Genomic DNA, 25,290 nt, shown 5'->3' with positions numbered 1-25,290 from the left:
AGTTATTGGGGGCGCAGAGAGGGATTTGGGTATGATTGCTGATTGGGTGACTATGCTGAGTATACTGAATGCAAATGTGGCTTTATTATCTAAGAGACTGGATAAATCTGATTCGCAGACACAAACATGGAGAAAATCCATGGAGGAGGCTTTGTCTCAGGTACAGACCACCTCAGGGTCACAAAAGCGTTCGTTTACCCAGATGACAGATACAGGTACTGACACGGTCTCTGATTCCGATGTCTATTTCAGTGAGGCTTCTTTACATCCAAGGGTTGTTAAGAGTATTCAGTACATGATTATAGCCATCAAAGATGTTTTACATATATCTGAGGAACCTGCCGTTCCTGACACAGAGTTTGTTTATTTAAAGGGAAAAGGCCTGAGGTAAAATTTCCCCCCTCTCATGAAATGAATGTGCTTTGTGAAAAGGCTTGGGAGTCACCTGACAAAAGGTGGCAGATTCCCAAGAGAATTTTGATGGCATATCCTTTCCCCTCTGACGACAGGGACAAATGGGAGTCGTCTCCCAATGTGGACAAGGCTCTATCCCGTTTGTCCAAGAAGGTGGCGCTTCTGTCTCCGGAACAGCTGCTCTCAAGGACCCAGCGGATCGCAAACTGGAGATGACATTGAAGTCCATTTTCGTTAATACTGGTGCATTGCTCAGACCTGCTGTGGCGTCGGTATGGGTGAGTAGTGCTATTGCTAAGTGGGCTGATAATTTAGCTTCTGATATGGATACCCTTGATAAGGATAACATTCTTTTGACTCTTGGTTATATCAAGGACGCTGCAGATTACCTAAAGGATGCGGCGAGGGATGTTGGCCTCTTGGGATCAAGAGCCAATGCCATGGCGGTCTCGGCCAGGAGGGCGCTGTGGATTCATCAATGGAATGTTGATGCCGACTTAAAGAAGAATATGGAAGCTCTCCCTATTAAAGGTAGTGTCTTGTTTGGTGACGGCCTGGCTGACCTGGTGTCTACCGCTACTGCGGGTAAGTCATCTTTTCTTCCTTATGTTCCCACACAACAGAAAAAGGCACCCCATCAGCAGATGCAGTCCTTTCGGCCTAAAAAATACAAAAGAGGTAAGGGCTCGTCCTTCCTCGCCTCAAAGGGTAGAGGAAGGGGAAAGAAGTCGCCTGCAGTGTCAGGCACCCAGGACCAAAAGTCCTCCCCCGCCTCTACCAAGTCCACCGCATGATGCTGGGGCTCCCCTGCGGGAGTCCGTACCGGTGGGGGGCCGTCTCCGATTCTTCAGTCAGGTCTGGATCCTTGGGTCTTAGACATAGTGTCCCAAGGTTACAGACTGGAGTTTCAAGAGATGCCCCCCAGCCGCTTTTTCGTGTCGGCCTTGCCAGTTTCTCTTCCCGAAAGGGAAGTGGTAACGGCTGCAATACAAAAGTTGTGTCAACAGAGGGTCGTTCTGCCGGTTCCCCCATCCCAACGGGGGGAAGGGTTCTATTCGAGCCTCTTTGTCGTGCCGAAGCCGGACGGCTCGGTCAGACCGATTCTGAACCTAAAATCCCTCAATCCATACTTGAAAATTTTCAAATTCAAGATGGAGTCTCTTCGAGCTGTGATCTCCAGCCTCTAAGGGGGGGATTTTATGGCGTCAGTCGACATAAAGGAAATCCAGACCATGGTCAGGGACCTTCTGAGGCCGACAAGTGTCAATTCATCAATGCACTCGGGTACTAGGGAAGATGGTGGCGGCTTACGAAGCCATTCCGTTTGGCAGGTTTCATGCCCGGGTGTTTCAGTGGGATCTGCTAAACAAATGGTCCGGGTCTCACCAGCACATGCACCGGAAAATAAGTCTATCTTCCAGGGCCAGGATCTCTCTCTCCTGTGGTGGCTGCAAGGTTCTCACCGATTCGGAATCCAGGACTGGGTCCTGCTGACAACAGATGCAAGTCTCCGAGGCTGGGGCGCAGTCACGCAAGGAAGAAATTTCCAGAAAAAGTGGTCAAGCCAGGAATCTTGTCTCCACATAAATGTTCTCGAGTTAAGAGCCATTTACAACGGCCTGCTGCAAGCGAAGAACCTTCTTCAGGGTCTCCCTGTCCTGATCCAGTCGGACAACATAACAGCGTTGGCGTACATAAACCGCCAAGGCGGAACAAGGAGCATGGCGGCAATGGCGGAGGCCCCATGAATCTTTCGCTGGGCGGAACAGCACGTGAGCGCTCTGTCAGCAGTCTTCCTCCCGGGCGTGGACAACTGGGAAGCAGACTTCCTCAGCAGACACTATCTCCAACCGGGAGAGTGGGCTCTTCATCAAGAGGTATTTGCAGAAGTGACACGGCATTGGGGAATTTCTCTGATAGACATGATGGCGTTGCGCCTCAACAAGAAGTTTCCGAGGTATTGTTCCAGGTCAAGGGACCCCCAAGCCAGTGCAGTGGACGCCCTGGTAACTCTGTGGGTGTTTCGGTCAGTGTATGTGTTCCCTCCGCTTCCTCTCATTCCAAAGGTGCTGAGGATCGTACGACGAACAGGGGTTCAGGCAATACTCGTTCCAGATTGGCCACGGAGGGCTTGGTATCCGGATCTTCAGGAATTGCTTGTAGAAGATCCTTGGCCGCTTCCTCTAAGAGAAGACCTGTTACTGCAGGGGCCCTGCGTGTTTCCGGACTTACCGCGGCTGCGTTTGACGGCGTGGAAGTTGAACGCCAAATCCTAGCTCGGAAGGGTATTCCTGGGGAGGTCATCCCCACTGTCCTTAAAGCTAGGAAGGAGGTTACGGCAAAACATTTTCACCGTATTTGGAGAAGTGTGTGTCCTGGTGTGAAACCAAGGCAGCTCCTGCGGAGGAGTTTCATTTGGGTCGTTTCCTCCATTTTTTGCAGGCAGGCGTAGATGCAGGCCTGAAATTGGGTTCCATCAAAGTGCAGATTTCGGCTTTATCTATTTTCTTTCAAAAAGAATTGGCTGTCCTTCCTGAGGTTCAGACTTTCGTGAAGGGAGTGCTGCATATACGTCCTCCATTTGTGCCACCCGTGGCACCGTGGGATCTTGAAGTGGTGTTACAGTTTCTTATGTCTCACTGGTTTGAACCTTTGCGTAAGGTTGAGTTAAAGTTTCTCACTTGGAAAGTGGTCATGCTTTTGGCTTTGGCATCTGCTAGACGAGTGTCCGAGTTGGCGGCTTTGTCTCACAAAGAGCCCATATTTGATCTTTCATTCTGATAGAGCGGAATTGAGGACTCGTCAACAATTTCTGCCGAAAGTGGTTTCTTCGTTTCACATAAACCAACCTATTGTGGTACCTGTGGCTACGGATGCTGTGGCGGTTCCAAAATCTCTTGATGTTGTAAGGGGTGTGGTTCATCAAATAGACAGTGTCTAGGTCGACCACTATAGGTCGACAGTCACTAGGTCGACATGGATGGAAGGTCGACAGGGTTTCTAGGTCGACATGTGCTAGGTCGACAGGTCTAAAGGTCGACATGAGGATATATTTTTTGTGTCGTTTTCTTCGTAGAGTGACGGTAGCACTTGCTATTCTCAGGGATCCTGCAGATAGCGTGCACATTCTAGTATACTACCCAGACCGGCGATTGTGTTGGCATGGGTTTATAGCGCTGGGGCAGCGTGGACAGGTACCTTATCAGCAGAGATGAGACCCTAGTATGCAATATAAATATATTAAAGATGCTGTCTTAAGTGATAGATATATAGTTATAAAGCATGCCCAAAGAGACATGAGTATACTGGGTCCTAGAGTCAAAGCTATGTCGATCTCTGCTTGACGTGTCCTGTAGAATATGCATTGGACAGATGATGCCGACTTAAGAGGCATATGGAAGGCTGAGGATTGTGTGGAGAAGGGTTCTCGGGCCTGGTCTCCACAGCTATAGCTGGTAATTCTGCTAGTTTGCCTTATATTCCTGCACAGCCTAAGAAAGCACGACATTATTAAATGCAGCCTTTCGTATAAAGTAACAAGAAAGTCTGAGGGGCATCCTTTCTCGTCAGAGCCGGGCAGCTAGTTCCCAGGAACAGAAGTCCTCCCTGGCCCCTACAAAAATCCACCAATGTCGCTGGTGCTCCACAGGCGGAGCTAGGCCTGGTGGGGACACGCCTTCGTAAGTTCAGCCACAAGTGGGTTCACTCCCTGTTCGATCCCTGGGCAATAGATATTGTGTCTCAGGGATGCAAGCTGGACTGTGAGAAGATGCCCCCTCACCGACGGCCCTGCGGGCTTCCCCCCAAGAGAGGGAGCCAGTGTTATCTGCAATTCACAAATTGTATCTTTAACAGGTGGTGGTCAAGGGTCCCCTCCTTCAACAAGAGGGTGTTATTATTAGACCATGCTCCTGAGGAAGCTGGCGGTAACCTAGACCAGCGAAACGCGTTGAGCTCCATTCCTTCCTGACCACTGGCACTTTATCCATCATCTGGAATTATCTGGCAACTTTTTGGACTCCAAAATCCTCCAGGATCCATATCATCATTTTCCATTTGACGTCTCTATTCATTCCCCTGCTGCTACTGGACCTCTATTGCTATTGAGAACCAAGGGGACTTTCATCTGAGACCATGGTAATATCCATACTTGAATTTATATGAGGATACCTTGGAGGACTGAGTTCTAGCCAAAATACCAGTGCTTACTGCCGTAATGAAAATATAAGTGGTCATAGGATAATTTGAGTGACTCTCAATTATATATATTTTAATTACCCTCTTGATAACATATCAGCCATATATTTTATTTATTTTTAATAATTTATATTATTTAATAAATGTTTAATTTATGTTTTAATTGATACATTTGTTTCCGTTCTTTTGTTTTTGAGATTCAGCCGGCGCCAGTATCTTTCTCTGTCTGACATTATTAAATGCAGCCTTTCGTATAAAGTAACAAGAAAGTCTGAGGGGCATCCTTTCTCGTCAGAGCCGGGCAGCTAGTTCCCAGGAACAGAAGTCCTCCCTGGCCCCTACAAAAATCCACCAATGTCGCTGGTGCTCCACAGGCGGAGCTAGGCCTGGTGGGGACACGCCTTCGTAAGTTCAGCCACAAGTGGGTTCACTCCCTGTTCGATCCCTGGGCAATAGATATTGTGTCTCAGGGATGCAAGCTGGACTGTGAGAAGATGCCCCCTCACCGACGGCCCTGCGGGCTTCCCCCCAAGAGAGGGAGCCAGTGTTATCTGCAATTCACAAATTGTATCTTTAACAGGTGGTGGTCAAGGGTCCCCTCCTTCAACAAGAGGGTGTTATTATTAGACCATGTTGTAATCCCGAAACCAGACGGTTCGGTCAGACCCATATTGAATTAAAAATCCCTGAACATATACCTGAGAAGGTTCAAGTTCAAGATGGAATCGCTAAGAGCGGTCAGTGCAAGCCTAAAAAGGGGGAGACTTTATTGTGAATCGGGACATAAGGGATGCATACCTTCAGGTCCCCATTTATCCACCTCATTAGGCGTACCTCAGAATTGCGGTACGGGATTGTCATTACCAATTTCAGATGTTGCCGTTTGGTCTCTCCACGGCCCCGAGAATATTCACCATGGTAATGGCGGATATGATTGTGCTCCTGCGGAAGCAAGGTGTCACTATTATCACGTACTTGGACGATCTCCTCCTCATAAAAGCGAGATCAAGAGAGCAGTTGCTGAACAGCATATCACTTTCTCTGGAAGTGTAACGGCAACACGGCTGGATTCTATATATTCCAAAGTCGCAGTTGTTTCCTACAGCTCATCTGCCTCTCCTAGGCACGATCCTAGACACAGACCAGAAAAGGGTTATCTCCCGATAGAGAGAGCTCAGGAGCTCATGACACTGGTCAGGAATCTATTAAAACCAAAACAGGTGTCAGTGCATCACTGCACTCCGAGTCCTGGGAAGGATGGTGGCATCATACGAGGCCATCCCCTTAGGCAGGTTCCATGCGAGGACCTTCCAATGGGACTTACTGGACAAGTGGTCCGGATCACCTCTTCAGATGCATCGGTTAATCACCCTATCCCCCAGGGCCAGGGTGTCTCTCCTGTGGTGGCTGCAGAGTGCTCACCTTCTCGAGGGCCACAGATTCGGCATTCAGGACTGGATCCAGGTGACCACGGATGCAAGCCTCCGAGGGTGGGGGGCAGTTACACAGGGAAGAAATTTCCAAGGTCTGTGGTCAAGTCAACTGACTTGCCTTCACATCAATATCCTGGAACTAAGGGCCATATACAACGCCCTAAGTCAAGCGGAGATCCTGCTTCGCGACCAACCGGTTCTGATCCAGTCAGACCGCAGGGGTTCATGTAAACCGCCTAGTCGGCACAAAGGAGCAGGGTGGCGAGGGTAGAAGCCACCAGAATTCTTCGCTGGGCGGAGAATCAAGTAAGCGCACTGTCAGCAGTGTTCGTTCCGGGAGTGGACATCTGGGAAGCAGACTTCCTCAGCAGGCACGACCTCCACCCGGGAAAGTGGGGACTTCATCAGGAAGTCTTCACGCAGTTTGCAAATTGATGGGAACTGCCTAAGGTGGATTAGATGGCGTCCCACCTCAATAAAAAGCTAAAAAAGGTTTTACGCCGGGTCAAGGGACCCTCAGGTGATAGCTGTGGTCGCACTAGTAACACTGTGGGTGTTCCAGTCGGTTTCTGTATTCCCTCCTCTTCCTCTCATACCCAAGGGCTGAGAATTGTAATAAAAGGAGGAGTGAAAACAATATTCTTTGCTCCGAATTGGCCAAGAAGGACTCGGTACCCGGAGCTGCAGGAAATGCTCTCAGAGGACTCAGGGCTTCTGCCTCTCAGACAGGACATGTTGCAACAGGGGCTCCGTCTGTTCCAAAATTTACCGCGGCTGCATTTGACGGCATGGCGGTTGAACGCCGGATCCTAGCGGAAAAGGGCATTCCGGATGCAGTTATTCCTACGCTGATAAAGGCTAGGAAAGACGTGACAGCAAGACTTTTTCACTGTATATGGCGAAAATAGGTTGCTTGGTGTGAGGCCGGGAAGGCCCTACAGAGGAATTCCAGCGGGGTCGATTCCTGCACTTCCTACAGTCAGGAGTGACTATGGGCCTAAAATTAGGATCCATAAAGGTCAAGATTTCGGCCCTATACATTTTCTCTAAAAATGAACTGGCTTCACTGCCTGAAGTTCAGACGTTGTTCCGGGGGTGCTGCATATTCAGCCTCCTTTTGTGCCACCGGTGGCACCTTGGGATCTTAACGTTGTGTTGGATTTCCTGAAATCCCACTGGTTTGAGCCACTTAAGACCATGGAGCTAAAATATCTCACGTGGAAAGTGGTCATGCTATTGGCCTTAGCTTCGGCTAGGCGTGTGTCAGTATTGGCGGTTTTGTCATGTAAAAACCCTTATCTGATCTTCCATATGGACAGGGCAGAATTGAGGACTCGTCCCCAATTTCTTCCTAGGGTGGTATCATCGTTTCATTTGAACCAGCCTATTGTGGTGCCTGCGGCTACTAGGGACTTGGAGGATTCCAAGTTGCTGGACGTAGTCCGGGCTTTGAAAATTTATGTTTCCAGAAAGGCGGGAGTCAGAAAGTCTGACTCGCTGTTTATTCTGTATGCAGCCAACAAGGTTGGCGCTCCTGCTTCGAAGCAGACTATTGTTCGCTGGATCTATAGCACGATTCAGCTGGTTCACTCTGCGGCTGGTTTGCCGCATCCAAAATGGTGAAAGCCCATTCCACAAGGAAGATGGGCTCTTCTTGGGCGGCTGCCCGAGGGGTCTCGGCTTTACAGCTTTGCCGAGCTGCTACTTGGTCGGGGTCAAACAAGTTTGCTAAGTTCTACAAGTTTGATACCCTGGCTGAGGAGGACCTTGAGTTTGCTCATGCGGTGCTGCAGAGTCATCCGCACTCTCCCGCCCGTTTGGGAGCTTTGGTATAATCCCCATGGTCCTTACGGAGTTCCCAGCATCCACTAGGACGTCAGAGAAAATAAGAATTTACTCACCGGTAATTCTATTTCTCGTAGTCCGTAGTGGATGCTGGGCGCCCGTTCCAAGTGCGGACTCTCTGCAATACATGTATATAGTTATTGCTTAACTAAAGGGTTATTGTAATGAGCCATCTGTTACTGAGGCTCAGTTGTTGTTCATACTGTTAACTGGGTATGGTTATCACAAGTTGTACGGTGTGATTGGTGTGGCTGGTATGAGTCTTACCCTGGATTCCAAATCCTTTCCTTGTTGTGTCAGCTCTTCCGGGCACAGTTTCCTTAACTGAAGTCTGGAGGAGGGGCATAGAGGGAGGAGCCAGTGCACACCAGATAGTACCTAATCTTTCTTTTAGAGTGCCCAGTCTCCTGCGGAGCCCGTCTATTCCCCATGGTCCTTACGGAGTTCCCAGCATCCACTACAGACTACGAGAAATAGAATTACCGGTGAGTAAATTCTTATTATCTCTGATGATGAAGATTCCACTACTGTGGCAAAGAAAACGGATATGTTTAAATGGCAGAAGTTGGTTAAAACTGTTACCCCATTCTGACCATTTGGTGGACTTCAGATGGGAACCATGGTCTACTGCAGGGAAGAAATCTCCTCTGCCTAAACGAGCCTTGGCTCACTATCCTCTCCCTGCAGAGTTATGTAGCAAGTGGGAAAATTTACCGCCGGTGGATTCTCACATCACTCACCTTGTGGTGTCGTCCACTCTGCTTGTCACCTCACTGAAGGAACCAACATTTAAGCGCGTGGAGGGATGCCTGAAGTCTATTTCCTTCCTTACAGGATCTGTGCATAAGCACAATTTTGCTGCCTCCTGGGCTGCAAAATGTATTGAAGCGTAGGTTCAGGAATTCGAGGAAGAGCTGTCTCAGGATATTTCTGACAGTGCCAGACAATACCTGTCTCACATTACCACCGCTAACTATTACATTCAGGAGGCGTCCTCTGAGGCGGGTATGTTGGCGGGCAAGGCGTCGACTAGGTCTATCCTGGCACGCCGTATTCTGTGGGTGAGGTCATGGAAAGTAGACTTAGACTCCAAAAAGACCTTGGAGGTACTCCCCTTCACTGGGGACATTTTGTTTGGGGAAGACTTAAACAAAATTGTGTCTGAGTTAGCAGCTGCTAAGACTGCTTTCTCCCAAATACTAATCCTTCTGCACAGAAGGCAAAAGGTACCACTTTTCGTTCATTTCGGCCTCAAGTGTAAGCAAAAGGTCAGGCATACCCGAGACAGTCTCGTGCTCCCAAAACCACAAAGCCCAAGGCCAAATAATCCTGGGCAGCCCGTCAGCCGGCTTCTAAACAAGACAAGCCTGCTGCATGACGGGGTGGGCCTTCCGCTGGGGGACCTCAGAGTGGGAGGCCAACTTCTACAGTTCACCCAGGTCTGATTAAAGACCACGTCAGACGCATGGGTGCTGGAAGTTGTCTCTCGCGGGTATGCGGTCTGTATCAAGAGACATCCCTCTTGCCAGTTTTACACCACGGTTCTACCTTCGGAGCCGTTGGAGGCGCAAGTTTTGCAAACAAGTGTCAGTTCTCTCCTGAGTACAGGAGTGGTTGTGTCGGTACCTCTGTTCTAAAGAGGCAGAGGTTGTTACTCGACCCTGTTTCTTGTCCCGATACAAATGGGTCATTTCGGCCTATACTCAACCTCAAATCCCTGAACAAGTTTGTGAGAGTGCCCAGGTTTCATATGGAAACACTGCTCTCAATTATACTGGCTATGGAACCCGGAGACTATATGGTATCCCTGGATATACAGGATGCATACTTGCATATACCTATTTCCATGTCTCACCAGCAGTTTCTGCGGTTTGCTATTGGCAACCTACAATATCAATTCCAGGATCTACCATTTAGACTGGCCGTGGCTCCTCGGATCTTCACAAAGGTCATCTCCGTCGCCAGGGGATCAGAATCTTGCCGTATCTGGACAACCTGCTGATTCTGGCAAATTCCTAAGATGTCCTCATCAGTCATCTTCAAAGGACGGTAACCTTTCTGCAAGCCCACGGGTGGCTTATCAGTTTGAAGAAGTCCTCACTGGTCCCAGCTCAGAGCATGGTGCACCTGGGGGAACTTCTGGACACACACAGTCAACGGCTGTTTCTGTCCACAGAAAAGGTCCTGAAGCTTCAGGACATAAGATGCTTCCTTTGTCGCCACAGAGTGTGTCGGTACACTCGAAGATGCAAGTACTTGGCCTGATGGTGTCAGCATGATAGAGTACGCTCAATTTCATTCCCGCTCACTACAGAGGTTAATCCTTTCCAAATGGGACGGTCAACCTCATCGGATCAGATCTCAGATGATCACTTTAACTCCGGAGGTTCGTTTGGCACTAACCTGGTGGCTTCAGGAGCAGCGATTTAAGCAGGGGCCATCCCTACTGGATCCCCAACTGGGTCCTGCTAACGACAGATGCCAGTCTGAGGGGATGGGGTGCGGTGTTGGAGCAACACTCGTTTCAGGGTCGCTGGACGAAGGAGGAATCATTCCTCCCAATAAACATCCTGGAGTTGAGTGCAGTGTTCAATGCATTATCTCTCGCCCTGCCTCTTGTACATAACAGACCTGTTCAAGTATGGTCAGACAACGCCACCATGGTGACATACAAAAACCATCAAGGCGGCACTCGAAGCTGCATGGCAATGATGGCTGTGTCAAAAATCCTTTGTTGGGCAGAATATCATCTGCCAGCCATATCGGCAGTGTTCATGCCGGGCGTCCTAAACTGGGAAGCAGACTTCCTCAGTCTCCAGGGCGTTCGTCCTGGAGAGTAGAGTCTTCATCCGGAAGTCTTTCAACTCCTAGTGGACAGATGAGGCCTACCGGACGTGGACCTCATGGCGTCTCGACACAATCACAAGGTTCCGGTCTTCAGATCAAGAATCAGGGATCCTGAAGCAGCGTTTGTGGATGCACTGGTGGTTCCATGGAAATTTCGTCTGCTCTGTGTTCCCTCCAGTGTCACTCCTGCCCAGGGCACTATGGAAGTTTAAACAAGAAGGAGGAATACTACTTCTAGTCGCTCCAGCTGGCCTCGAAGGCATTGGTTCTCAGACCAGCAGGGTCTACTGACAGAGAATCCCTTTCTACTTCCTCAGCGCCTGGACCTTCTCGTACAGGGCCCTTATCTCTACCCAGACTGGCTTTGACGGTGTGGCTCTTGAAGCATCACTCCTGAGGGCCAAAGGATTTTCCGAGACTGTTATCCAGACTGTTAAAAGCCTGCAAACCGGCATCTGCCTTGATTTATTACAGGGTCTGGAATTCATGCTTCACCTGGTGTGCTAAGAATTAAAATACATATTGTTTCAGAAAATCCAGACTCCTGGCTTTTCTGCAACGAGGCCTTGACCAAGGTCTTCGTCTGGCCTCCCTCACGGTTCACATTTATGCCTTGTCGGTATGGTTTCAGAGAGAGATTGCATCTATACCTGACGTTCATACTTTCACTCAGGGTGTACTTAGGATTCAGCCTCCCTATGTCCCTCTTGTGGCTTCATGGGATTTGATTATTGTACTAAAAGCTCTGCAAGAGTCTCCATTTGAACTTCTTGAGTCGGCAGACCTTAAATGGCTCACGGCCAAGGTCCTGTTTTTTGCTGGCTATTGCCTCTTTAAGATGGGTGTCGGACTTGGGCGCTTTGTCCTGTCGTCCGCCCTATTTGATTTTTCACAGTGACCGCGCATTTCTACAAACTAAACTGGGTTATTTGCCTAAGGTGGTGTCATCTTTTGACCTTAACCAAGAGATTGTGGTTCCAGTTTTTCTCTCTTCAGGTTTGTCCTCCAAATAGCGTTCTTTGGTTGTGGTAAGGGCTCTCCATGTTTATGTGGAGAGGACTGCCTCTATCAGGAGGTCAGATTCCCTTTTTGTACTGTTTGTTTTCCACAAACGTGGCTGGCCTGCGAATAAACAAACCTTGGCCAGATGGATTAGAATGATTGCACAAGCTTATGCGCAGGCTGGACTCCCAGCTCCTGCTGCTATTAGAGCCCATTCTACTCGGTCTGTTGGACCTTCTTGGGCGGCCTACAATGGCGCGAACGGCCATGTGCATGGGGTCTACGTGGTCCTCAGTGAACTTGTTTGTTAAGTTCTATGCCTTTGATACTTCCGCTTCCCAGGATGCTTCCTTTGGATGCCGGGTTCTAATATCCGCTAAGGCGCGGCCCCCTCCTTGAGGAGCTGCTTTAGGACATCCCCGATGTTTTCCTTTGGAAACCAATGTATCCTGCTGCAGAAAAGGAGTGTTATGGTAGACTTAACATGGTTAACACTCTTTCTGTGAGGTACATTGGTTCCACAGGGCACCCACACTGACGCACCTAGCTTCTATGGGTTTGTATGGCATTAGCCGCTGGTACCTTCTCCTGACGTGAGAATGTGGTTCTATGTGACTAACATCTGCCGTCTCTCTTGCCTGCTCCTGCATTTGACTGTGGTTAATGAAACTGAACTCTAGTGCCTGGAGGCGGGTTTATAGAGGTGGCCCCAATGCATCTTTGGACAGCCTAAAGCTTTAGCCTGTTGGTGCCTCTGGATCAAGATCCACTCTACACCCTTATGTTTTCCTGTGGAACCAATGTGCCTTGCAGAAAGTGTTAACCATGTTAAGTCTACCATAACACTCCTTTTTTTTTTTTATGTCAAATATATCAATTCTACACTGCAATTAATCTACTCCACTTTTAAGGTAAACTAATGAAATCTCTCTATCATTTTTTGTGTGTATGTCATTGACAGAAATTTGGTGACGTTGATGACTTGAAGGAAGAGGAGTTTCCACCAACTGTAATTTTAACATTTAAGACGAGGCAGGATGCTGAAAATGTAAGCCAAAGTTCTATAACAGAGTTCAAGCTCTTATGTTTTTTTTTTTATGTTTGCTTAAAATGGCACTCTGGCTCATAGTCATTCAGATTAACCCATGACACACACATTATATATATATATATATATATATATATATATATATATATATACCAAAAAATAAAGAACCCTTTTTTTGCGCTAATATACAATATAGCTCGTACCACTGAGAATTGCCTCCTGTCAGACAAGGCACTAAATTAGGAATAGAAAATAGGGGATTCTCATGGGAGCTGAACCACCTCAGATGTCACATAAAGATGTATTTATTCTTAAAATTTGACAGTAAATACTGCAACATTACATAAAAACATCAGTAAAACCAGTAAATAACTTTATACCATAAGTGAACAATACAGATTGAAAATCATCTGACGAATTCTGTATTAGTGATATCTACAATTGAATCGAATATCAATTCTTCCACCAAAGCGTTCAGAAGTATGTTCAAATTCACAAATGCGTGAATGGGAATCCTGAGAGAGCACTAGGGATTTTTGACCTAGTCTGAGTCTACCATATTGTTCTTATTCAGAATTGGAGTTGTCATTTTATACCCAAAAGGTCACTATCACAGCAATTTTACTTTTTATGTATATTGGTGAACCTTATATGATAAACACGAATATTGTAATATCACGACCCCTGATGAAGTCCTGTATGGACGAAACGCGTTGGGTATTCACGCATTTGTGAATTTGAACATACTTCTGAACGCTTTGGTGGAAGAATTGATATTCGATTCAATTGTAGATATCACTAATACAGAATTCGTCAGATGATTTTCAATCTGTATTGTTCACTTATGGTATAAAGTTATTTACTGGTTTTACTGATGTTTTTATGTAATGTTGCAGTATTTACTGTCAAATTTTAAGAATAAATACATCTTTATGTGACATCTGAGGTGGTTCAGCTCCCATGAGAATCCCCTATTTTTTATATATATATATATATATATATATATATATATATATATATATATATTCTCCTTCGTAATCTACATCACTTACATACCACATAATATGAGGCCTTCAGACGCAATCTATCTCTTGCATTACTTTTATACCAATTGTTTTATACATGTTGTCACTATCATTAAAAAAAAAATAATTATTTAATGCATTCCCAACGTGTAAAGGTTTATGGGTCTGAGAAAGATCTTTTGTGTTCAGCACTAGAGGGCAGATGTTGAATTTGTACTGAAAAATGTAGTGGTTACAAATCAGGTAGTGATGTGCATCAGTCCTGAGGGAATTCCTGCCCTTTGCTTACAATATATGTTCTGAAGAATGGCCCTCATTCCGAGTTGTTCGCTCGGAGATTTTCATCGCATCGCAGTGAGAATTCTCTTAGTGCGCATGCGCAATGTTCGCACTGCGACTGCGCCAAGTAACTTTACTATGAAGAAAGTAAGTTTACTCACGGCATTTTCATCGCTCCGACGTTCGCATTGTGATTGACAGGAAATGGGTGTTACTGGGCGGATGCACGGCGTTTTAGGGGCGTGTGGCTGAAAACGCTACCGTTTCCGGGAAAAACGCAGGAGTGGCCGGAGAAACGGTGGGAGTGCCTGGGCGAACGCTGGGTGTGTTTGACGTCAGCCAGGAACGAAAAGCACTGAACTGATCGCACAGGCAGAGTAAGTCTGAAGCTACTCAGAAACTGCTAACTCGTTTGTAATCGCAATATTGCGCGTACGTCGGTCGCAATTTTAAGAAGCTAAGATTCACTCCCAGTAGGCGGCGGCTTAGCGTGTGTAACTCTGCTACATTCGCCTTGCGAGCGAACAACTCGGAATGAGGGCCAATATGCGCACATTTTGGAATGTTATGTATGTTTAACTTGATATTGAAAAAAGAAAAAAAAAAGTGAAAATAAAATATTACATTTTAAGCCACCAGCTACCATATATTTTCTGGCTCTAGACAAATATTGGTTACTTTTAATGTTAACAGCCTGCAATACTGATATTATGGCTTCAGTAGAGGGCGATTATTTTAGAGTACAGTTATATTTTAGACAACAGTGTAAATTAATCCACTATTTATATTTTATTCCTTCTCCAGATAGGGATGGTCAAATAGTCAGTTCAAGGGGTGTATTCAATAACTGCCGGAAGCTGCCGTCTTGTCGGAAAGCCGGCAGCTTCCGACAGAAATAGGTTGGAAGGGGTTCCAACCTATTCAATAGGGGCTGATTTTTTTCCGACAAGTCAGGAATTCCCGACTTGTCGGAAAACACGTGGATTGGCGGAATAGCCGCCGATCCACGTGCTTCTGTCGGAAATAGGGCCAAATCCGACAGGTTTTGGCCTCTCTTCCGGCTTCTGTTGGAAATGGGGCCAAATCCGACAGGTTTTGGCCCCTTGACAGTAGCGGCAGGACGGGTCCCTGTGTACGGCCAAATCCGACAGTCTGATTTGGCCGTCCATTGAATAGGGGTTGTCTGATCCATTCCGACATCTGCATGTTGGAATGGATTCGACTCTTATTGAATATACCCCATAGTCCTGTTTTGCAGTGGCCTACAGTACATAGAAAGCTAGGCACAAGGCCTCTCACACTAGCAAGTTTTATTTTACTTTATTCTCCTCCATAGTGTCTAACTACATCCCCTGTCCTTGGCAATGTTTTACATTCGTCCCTGTAGAATTTCCTTTGAGAGACCCCTTAAGCTGTCCCCAGGAGCAACATCACATCAAATTTCTGTGTAACATCACTTCCATTAGAAATATATTCTGATATATCTGTGATTCCCTGTAATAGCATGTGATTATTCATTGTGCTTTAACATCTCATAGTGATTCAAGTAATCCAGCCTTGTCATTAAAAAATAAGCAAGTGGTTTAGCAGCAGGTATCATGTATTTTTACAATAGCCTCCTTTTTATATTCATTTATATTATATTTCTCTAACGTCCTAGTGGATGCTGGGGACTCCGTAAGGACCATGGGAAATAGACGGGCTCCGCAGGAGACATGGGCACTTTAAGAAAGAATTTAGATTCTGGTGTGCTCTGGCTCCTCCCTCTATGTCCCTCCTCCAAACCTCAGTTTGAATCTGTGCCCGGACGAGCTGGGTGCTGTTTAGTGAGCTCTCCTGAGCTTGCTATAAGAAAGTATTTTGTTAGGTTTTTTTATTTTCAGGGAGCTCTGCTGGCAACAGACTCCCTGCATCGTGGGACAGAGGGGAGAGAAGCAGCCCTACTCTCTGCAGATAGGTCCTGCTTCTTAGGCTACTGGACACCATTAGCTCCAGAGGGATCGTACACAGGATCTCACCCTCGTCGTCCGATCCCGGAGCCGCGCCGCCGTCCCCCTCGCAGAGCCGGAAGACAGAAGCCGGGTGAAAGAAACAAGAAGACTTCGAAATCGGTGGCAGAAGACTCCAGTCTTCACTGAGGTAGCGCACAGCACTGCAGCTGTGCGCCATTGCTCCCACACTACACCCACATACTCCGGTCACTGTAAGGGTGCAGGGGGGGGCGCCCTGGGCAGCAATTAGAGACCTCTTTGGCAAAAGTTTGCTAATATACAGTTGGGCACTGTATATATGTATGAGCCCCCGCCAAAAATTGTACATGAAAGCGGGACAGAAGCCAGCCGTCGAGGGGGCGGGGCTTCTTCCTCAGCACTCACCAGCGCCATGTTTTTTCTCCACAGCACCGCTGAGAGGAAGCTCCCCAGCCTCTCCCCTGCAGTTATACGGTAGAAGAGGGTAAAAAGAGAGGGGGGGGCACATAATTAGGCGCAAAAATCAATATAAACAGCAGCTACTGGGTTAACATTAAGTTACTGTGTTATTCATGGGTTAATAGCGCTGGGGTGTGTGCTGGCATACTCTCTCTCTGTCTCTCCAAAGGGCCTTATGGGGGAATTGTCTTCAGATGAGCATTCCCTGAGTGTGTGGTGTGTCGGTACGTGTGTGTCGACATGTCTGAGGTAAAAGGCTCCCCTAAGGAGGAGATGGAGCAAATGTGTGTGAGAGGGTGTCTCCGTCGACAACGGCGACACCTGTTTGGATATGTGTAATTAAGTGCTAAGGTGATTTAATTGCACAAAAGATTAGAGAACAGACAGGGAATCTACCTATGTCTGTCCCTATGTCGCAGAGACCTTCAGAGTCTCTCAATGATCACTATCCAAAATAATAGACACTGATATCAACACGGAGTCTGACTCCAGTGTCGACTACGATAATGCAAAGTTACAGCCAAAAAGGCAGAAAAGTATTCAATATATGATTATTGTAATAAAAGATGATTTGCATATCACTGATGACTCATCTGTCCCTGACACAAGGGTACACATGTTTAAGGGGAAGAAAGCTGAGGTAAATTTCCCTCCTCTCAGGATGAAAAAGAGCGGGAATCTCCAGACAAGAGACTGCAGTTTCCCACAAAGAATTCTCAGGGAGTATCCTTTCCCCACTAGGGCCAGGATACGATGGGAATCTTCCCCTAGGGTGTCACGTTTGCCCAAAAGGTAGCCCTGACGTAACAGCTATTCTCAGGGATCCTGCAGATAGCGTGCACATTCTGTTACACTACTCAGACCGGCGATTGTGTCGGCATGGGTTTATAGCGCTGTGGCAGCGTGGACAGGTACCTTATCAGCAGAGATTGAGACCCTAGTATGTATGTGTGTGTATATATATATATATATATATATATATATATATATATATATATATATATATATATAAAATGTATATATAGAGATATATATATATTAAAGATGCTGTCTTAAGAGAGAGAGATATATATATATATATATATAACATGCCCAAAGAGACATGAGTCTACTGGGTTCTAGAGTCAAAGCTATGTCGATTTCTGCTTGACGTGTCCTGTAGAATATGCAATGGACAGATGATGCCGACTTAAGAGGCATATGGAAGGCTGAGGATTGTGTGGAGAAGAGTTCTCGGACCTGGTCTCCACAGCTATAGCTGGTAATTCTGATATTTTGCCTTATATTCCTGCACAGCCTAGGAAAGCACAACATTATCAAATGCAGCCTTTCGAACAAAGAAACAAGAAAGTCCGAGGTGCGTCCTTTCTTGCCAGAGGCGGGGGCAGAGGAAAGAAGCTGCACAACACAACTAGTTCCCAGGAACAGAAGTCCTCCCCGGCCTCTACAAAATCCACCGCATGTCGCTGGGGCTCCACAGGCGGAGCTAGGCCCGGTGGGGGCACGCCTTCGTAGGTTCAGCCACAAGTGGGTTCACTCCCTGTTAGATACCTGGGCAATAGATATTGTGTCTCAGAGATACAAGCTGGACTTTGAGGAGATGCCCCCTCACCGACGGCCCTGCCGGCTTCCCCCCACGAGAGGGAAACAGTGTTAACTGCAATTCACAAATTGTATCTTCAACAGGTGGTGGTCAAGGTTCCCCTCCTTCAACAAGGAGGGGGTTATTATTCGACCATGTTGTAGTACCGAAACCAGACGGTTCGGTCAGACCCATATTGAATTTAAAATCCCTGAACATATACCTGAAAAGGTTCAAGTTCAAGATGGAATCGCTAAGAGCGGTCATTGCAAGCCTGAAAGGGGGACATTTTATGGTGACTCTGGACATAAAGGATGCATACCTTCATGTCCCCATTTATTCACCTCATCAGGCGTACCTCAGAATTGCGGTACGGGATTGTCATTACCAATTTCAGACGTTGCCGTTTGGTCTCTCCACGGCCCCGAAAATATTCACCAAGGTAATGGCGGAAATGATGGTGCTCCTGCGGAAGCAAGGTGTCACTATTATCACGTACTTGGACGATCTCCTCATAAAAGCGAGATCAAGAGAGCAGTTGCTGAACAGCGTATCACTTTCTCTGGAAGTGTAACGGCAACACGGCTGGATTCTATATATTCCAAAGTCGCAGTTGGTTCCTACAGCTCATCTGCCTCTCCTAGGCATGATCCTAGACACAGACCAGAAAAGAGTTTATCTCCCGATAGAGAGAGCTCAGGAGCTCGTGACACTGGTCAGGAATCTATTTAAACCAAAACAGGTGTCAGTGCATCACTGCACTCGAGTCCTGGGAAGGATGGTGGCAGCATACAAGGCCATTCCCTTCGGCAGGTTCCATGCGAGGACCTTCCAATGGGACTTACTGGACAAGTGGTCCGGATCACATCTTCAGATGCATCGGTTAATCACCCTATCCCCCAGGGCCAGGGTGTCTCTCCTGTGGTGGCTGCAGAGTGCTCACCTTCTCGAAGGTCGCAGATTCGGCATTCAGGACTGGGTCCTGGTGACCACGGATGCAAGCCTCCGAGGGTGGGGAGCAGTCACACAGGGAAGAAATTTTTAAGGGCTGTGGTCAAGTCAGGAGACTTGCCTTCACATCAACATCCTGGAACTAAGTGCCATATACAACGCCTTACGTCAAGCGGAGTCCCTGCTTCGCGACCAACCGGTTCTGATTCAGTCAGACAACATCACCGCAGTGGCTCATGTAAACCGCCAAGGCGGCACAAGGAGCAGGGTGGCGATGGTAGAAGCCACCAGAATTCTTCGCTGGGCGGAGAATCACGTAAGCGCACTGTCAGCAGTGTTCATTCCGGGAGTGGACAACTGGGAAGCAGACTTCGTCAGTAGGCACGACCTCCACCCGGGAGAGTGGGGACTTCATCAAGAAGTCTTCACGCAGATTGTAAGTCGGTGGGAGCTGCCACAGGTGGACATGATGGCATCTCGACTCAACAAAAAGCTGCAGAGATATTGCGCCAGATCAAGAGACCCTCAGGCGATAGCTGTGGACGCACTGGTGACACCGTGGGTGTTCCCGTCGGTCTATGTATTTCCTCCTCTTCCTCTCATACCCAAGGTGCTGAGAATCATAAGAAAAAGAGGAGTGAGAACAATACTCATTGTTCCGGATTGGCCAAGAAGGACTTGGTATCCAGATCTGCAAGAAATGCTCACAGAGGAACCGTGGCCTCTGCCTCTAGGACTGGACTTGTGCAACAGGGGCCCTGTCTGTTCCAAGACTTACCGCGGCTGCGTTTGACGGCATGGCGGTTGAACGCCGGATCCTAGCAGAAAAAGGCATTCCGGATGAGGTCATTCCTACGCTGATAGAGGCTAGGAAGGATGTGATGGCTCAACATTATCACCGTATATGGCGAAAATATGTGGCTTGGTGTGAGGCCAGGAATGCCCCTACGGAGGAATTCCAGCTGGGCCTTTTCCTTCACTTCCTCCAGTTGGGAGTGACTTTGGGCCTTAAATTGGGTTCCATTAAGGTTCAGATTTCGGCCTTATCCATTTTCTTTCAAAAGAACTGGCTTCTCTGCCTGAAGTTCAGACGTTTGTAAAGGGAGTGCTGCATATTCAGCCCCCTTTTGTGCCTCCAGTGGCACCTTGGGATCTTAACGTGGTGTTGAGTTTCCTGAAATCACACTGGTTTGAACCACTCAAAACGGTGGAAGTAAAATATCTCACGTGGAAGGTGGTCATGCAATTAGCCTTGGCTTCGGCTAGGCGTGTGTCAGAATTGGCAGCTTTGTCACATAAAAGCCCTTATCTGGTTTTCCATGCGGATAGAGCAGAATTGCGGACCCGCCCACAATTTCTGCCGAAAGTGGTTTCATCCTTTCATATAAACCAACCTATTGTGGTGCCTGTGGCTACTACTGACTTGGAGGATTCCGAGTCACTGGATGTAGTTGGGACTTTGAAGGTTTATGTAGCCAGAACGGCTAAGGTCAGGAAAACAGAATCTTTGTTTATCCTGTATGCTTCCAACAAGCTTGGGGCGCCTGCTTGAAAGCAAACTATTGCTCGCTGGATCTGTAACACGATTCAGCAGGCTCATTCTTCGGCTGGGTTGCCGCTGCCTAAATCAGTTAAGGCCCATTCCACAAGGAAGGTGGGCTCTTCTTGGGCGGCTGCCCGAGGGGTCTCGGCATTACAGCTTTGCCGAGCGGCTACTTGGTCAGGTTCAAACACCTTTGCAAAGTTCTACAAGTTTGATACCCTGGCTGAGGAGGACCTTGTGTTTGCTCATTCGGTGCTGCAGCGTCATCCGCACTCTCCCGCCCGTTTGGGAGCTGTGGTATAATCCCCATGGTCTTTACGGAGCCCCCAGCATCCACTAGGACGTTAGAGAAAATAAGATTTTACTTACCGGTAAATCTATTTCTCGTAGTCCGTAGTGGATGCTGGGCGCCCGTCCCAAGTGCGGACGACTTCTGCAATGCTTGTATATAGTTATTGCTTAAATAAGGGTTATGTTATAGTTGCATCAGAGTTTATCTGATGCTCTGTGATTGTTCATACTGTTAACTGGGTAAAGTTATCAAACATTATACGGTGTGATGGGTGTGGCTGGTATGAGTCTTACCCTGGATTCCCAAAATCCTTTCCTTGTACGGTCAGCTCTTCCGGGCACAGTTTCTCTAACTGAGGTCTGGAGGAGGGACATAGAGGGAGGAGCCAGAGCACACCAGAATCTAAATTCTTTCTTAAAGTGCCCATGTCTCCTGCGGAGCCCGTCTATTTCCCATGGTCCTTACGGAGTCCCCAGCATCCACTACGGACTACGAGAAATAGATTTACCGGTAAGTAAAATCTTATTTTTCTTTCTGGTTCAATTAGGCTGCTAATCAAGGTTCAAAATTTAAAGGTCGAAAACTTATCGTTTGCTGGCACAAACCGAAGACGCCTTCCATCTCCACAGGGATAGAGGAGGAAGAGCCCAAGGAAGAGGTATAACCAATGTTACCATTTAAGGTGGAGGGAATGGGGTGGTTATTTTTTTTATTTTATTTTTTGCTTTTTTTTATACATCCAAATGATGGATCCCATGTGTACTAGGTGATCATTCAAGGTAAAAAAAACATTTATAAGTAGGTTTATTTTCCCTTTAATTATTGAAGTGTTCATAAAATATAGCGGCCCACTGTTTGCTTTGCTGAAGCGGAAAGAGACATTTGGGCTATGCAGTTCGGTTCCAAAATTTCATCACAAATGATAATGTTTTTCTTCAGTGGCCTGTAATAGATTTGCAATTGTAAACGTAAAAATCGTTAAATTCTGGCAACAGTTACGGTCTAGTGTGTGTTCATGGGGCCGTGGTGCAGATGTTTGCTCCCCTAATTATTGTGGTATTTATTGTAACCTTACTCCAATTTAGTTTACAAATCTTCTCATGCATACTATGTTAAATATGCTTGCTATGCTAATTGGTTTTGCTGCATGCCATCATAATGGGCATAATTTCTATGTTCTTCAAACATGCTATTTAATATGGTTATATTCTGCAGCAACAAAATGTATTTAGGTTGGGGGGGTAAAATTTAATTTTGGTGCCTTGTAAATCACTTAATTTTGCCTCCTTAGGGGTAACTTGAGTTACCTGCCACACCACCTACAGTACCTGATTATAGAGATATATATCTCTGGACAGCATCAGTGATGCGAAGGGGAGGGTGGGAGCATTTGGTCCTAGGGAGAGGAAGCGAAAGGATGAAGTGGGAGCTTAGGGGGAAGATAAAAAGTGGGAGGTTAGAAGGGCGCAGGGCTGATCCCAGAGAATCGGCCAGTCCATAGTAACTAGCCACACACTGTAGGAGCTGGGTGTCTGTTGGAGGTGGGCAGAGAAGGACTGTGGAGAGGGAGGTGGTGGAGCAGCCAGAAAGTGGGTTGTTATCTTAACACTGTCCAGGGCTAACCCTAGATGGCAGCCGCACTGCACCCTGCGACCCAGTTCATTGACTGGCGCCTCTTAAATGTACACTAAATGCTATAAATTGGCCTTTCAAAAAAAAAATAGACTGCTCCCAAAATATATAATCATTTTATTCATATTTCTTTTGCATTTATAACTTATGCTCTTCTTTATTAATCATATTTTATATGTATATTTTTTATTTTTAAGGAGGTAGTAACATCAGACCCTTTTCTTCATGAAGACGATGATGAGGATGAAGATGAAGACGAGTCTCGCTCCTGGCGAAGATGAAAACACAAATAAACATTTGTACATAGAAGTTAATTTTTAAGGCGTGTTTACTGACTTTTTGTACCATAGTAACATAAGGAAGACAATGTAAACACCAATGAGCCAATTTTTTTCTCTCCTCGTCACAGGAAGTAAAGATCTTGTGTAAATCAGTGAATTTGATGCTTTTCTATGAAAGCCAAAGGCTAAAGACTTTGTTTTTGTGTCTTATTTTTTTCCGAGTGTGTTTTGTTTTGTTTTTTAAAACATGGTCCTACATGGAAAGTAATGAGAAATATTTTTGGAAGTCTTTAAAATTCATAGTTTTATTTTTTAATTCTCTAGAAATCTACCCAACTTCAACTTATTCTCCTTTACACAAGTATTTTATGTTAAACTGCTTGTATAGTTACACTCATTTAACACTGCAAATCGACTGCCCACTGTTAGGATTTATGGATATCTGTGCTCGGGTGCTTGTTTAAATGAACAATCCATGGACTGGAAAACATTAAAGGATTTCCATAAAAAACTATGCCCATACATTTTTGCTTCCCCATGCAGCCAAGTCAAGGAAACATTAAAACATTTGCTTTAACTATGAACAAGACAAACTTGTGCCAAACCTGGTTTTCGGCATTATACTGAAGGCTTGTATTATCAGCCACCCAGTCTATTGAGGCAAGTGGATAACGTTTAATTCGTGTTCCATTTACAGTTTTAGTTATCAGATACACCTTGGATAGGCAAGCAAACCAAAAATATGTATTTAAAATATCACATTAACCTTGCTCCTTGCCATCTATCTGCATTAGTGTTAGTGCCACTGCATCAGTGGAAAAGGTGGGGACTGATCGATATTGTAGTATAACTACAAGACTAGATAACTTGAATGTATTTATTTTCATGTACATGTGATTTAGATGGGTGTTCTGAGATTTCATTAGCTCTGTGATTCATTGAATTTTCCCCATATATAGTATATTTGCCTGTAACATTCAAGAACCAGGTTTATAGAGAATGGGTTTTACCTAACAACTGGAAGTATACAGATCTGTCTTGAGATGCATAGTCTTTCCATTGAATTAATATGCTGCATTACTAAGCATTTTATTTAAATTATATATATATATATATATATATATATATATATACACACATACACACTTTTTTTTTTTGGGGGGGGGGGGGGGGGAATACTGTGTTTGCCTTCACAGTGTTTAACAAATCTGCTTAATATGTCTTTGCAAAGTGATCCTACAGAGATGTAGTGATGGAATGTGTTGGTTCTAGAGTTCATATGGAGTTTCAGATGTTATGTAAAGACTAACCGTTGCTCCCTTTTTGTGTAAAACTGCAGAATATTCCCCCATTGACTTTTATTTTTCTTATAGTCCAGTCCACCCATGCTTTTAGTAATGGACTTGCTTGGGTACTGTAGATTGATCCCACTGCCAGATCATCATCTGTAATGTCCTGGTTGTTGAGATCTTTATAGATGATACAAGACCAGGGAAGATGGACAAAAGATTTATATATTATGTACAGATGTTTTTCTTAAGGTGTATAATTTTGTACATAACCTTCTCCTTTCTGTGTACTAAGATTACAATGGAATAGATGCCTGAAAATGTTTTATTTTTGTACCAAGGATGGTGATTAAGAAGACCAAACATTTGAAAGACTAAAACAGCATATATGACTGTTACTAAAGCTTTATCACAAAGCATTATACAGAATTTTCAGATTTGGTGGTGGACTCTCATAGAACCTCATCTTGATTTGTGTTTTAGATTATGTTGGTTGTTTTAATGTTTGAAAGCCTATAAGATCTGTACTGCAGATACTGTACACACATGCTAAAGATATTACGCTTCTACCGCACATCAGTCTCTTGGTCTTAAGACTGACCATCCTACTATATTGTATTTGGGTTTCTGAAACTTCAGCAGCAGAAAGTTTCAGCTTTGTAGGGCTTGGCAGTAAGACTTTGACGTCTCTTTCTTTAGGATTGAAGTACACACAGCTTTCAGGGTTTTTTTTTTTCCCGACTGCAATTTGGTTTACATTTGGTAGTGTTCACTTTTTTGTTTTTTTATTTCTTCTAGATAAAGTTGCCTGTATGATGAAAATTTATAATTTCCACTATTTTAGAGAGTTTAAATGCTTAATTGGTTATTATAATAATTTGATTATAACTCAAATTGTAGGGTACATGTAGGCCACATATACTGTGGCCATACCGATGAAATAGTAATAATTGTTGCGTATATGGTGTTATTTACTAAAAGAAAAAAAAATGTGTATATTAGTCCAGTCATGCAAATGGGCCACAACTGACATGGACTGCCACTTACCGATTTGTGTTTAGCACTATTACAATTTAGAGTGCCTTATTTACAATGCACTATTTTGCAACTCTGTTTTCTAACTTGGCTCATCTTACTGTAGTCTGTGTGAATAATACAAAGGTTGTACCCTTTAGTAGTGAAGTTGGGTATCTTCCAGTCA

At 45.7% G+C, this 25,290-nt stretch overlaps 1 protein-coding gene across 3 annotated transcripts in view; it reads left to right on the top strand.

Moving 5' to 3' along the window:
• The window catches only part of RBM27 (RNA binding motif protein 27), a 455,159-nt gene extending 432,326 nt beyond the window's left edge, over window positions 1–22,833 (top strand). For all 3 annotated transcript variants that reach the window (XM_063928111.1, XM_063928110.1, XM_063928112.1), the window contains 3 exons: window positions 12,700–12,786; window positions 21,435–21,545; window positions 22,717–22,833. In XM_063928111.1, the coding sequence (XP_063784181.1) occupies window positions 12,700–12,786; window positions 21,435–21,545; window positions 22,717–22,800 (282 nt within the window). In that variant the 3' untranslated portion in view covers window positions 22,801–22,833. The remainder of the gene's footprint in view (window positions 1–12,699; window positions 12,787–21,434; window positions 21,546–22,716) is intronic.
• The last annotated feature ends 2,457 nt before the right edge of the window (window positions 22,834–25,290 follow it).

This window comes from Pseudophryne corroboree, chromosome 6 (assembly GCF_028390025.1).
Source record: "Pseudophryne corroboree isolate aPseCor3 chromosome 6, aPseCor3.hap2, whole genome shotgun sequence".
NCBI classification, from domain to species: Eukaryota; Metazoa; Chordata; class Amphibia; order Anura; family Myobatrachidae; genus Pseudophryne; species Pseudophryne corroboree.
The sequence above is the reverse complement of the archived record's forward strand: the minus strand, read 5'-3'. Positions and strand labels throughout refer to the sequence as shown.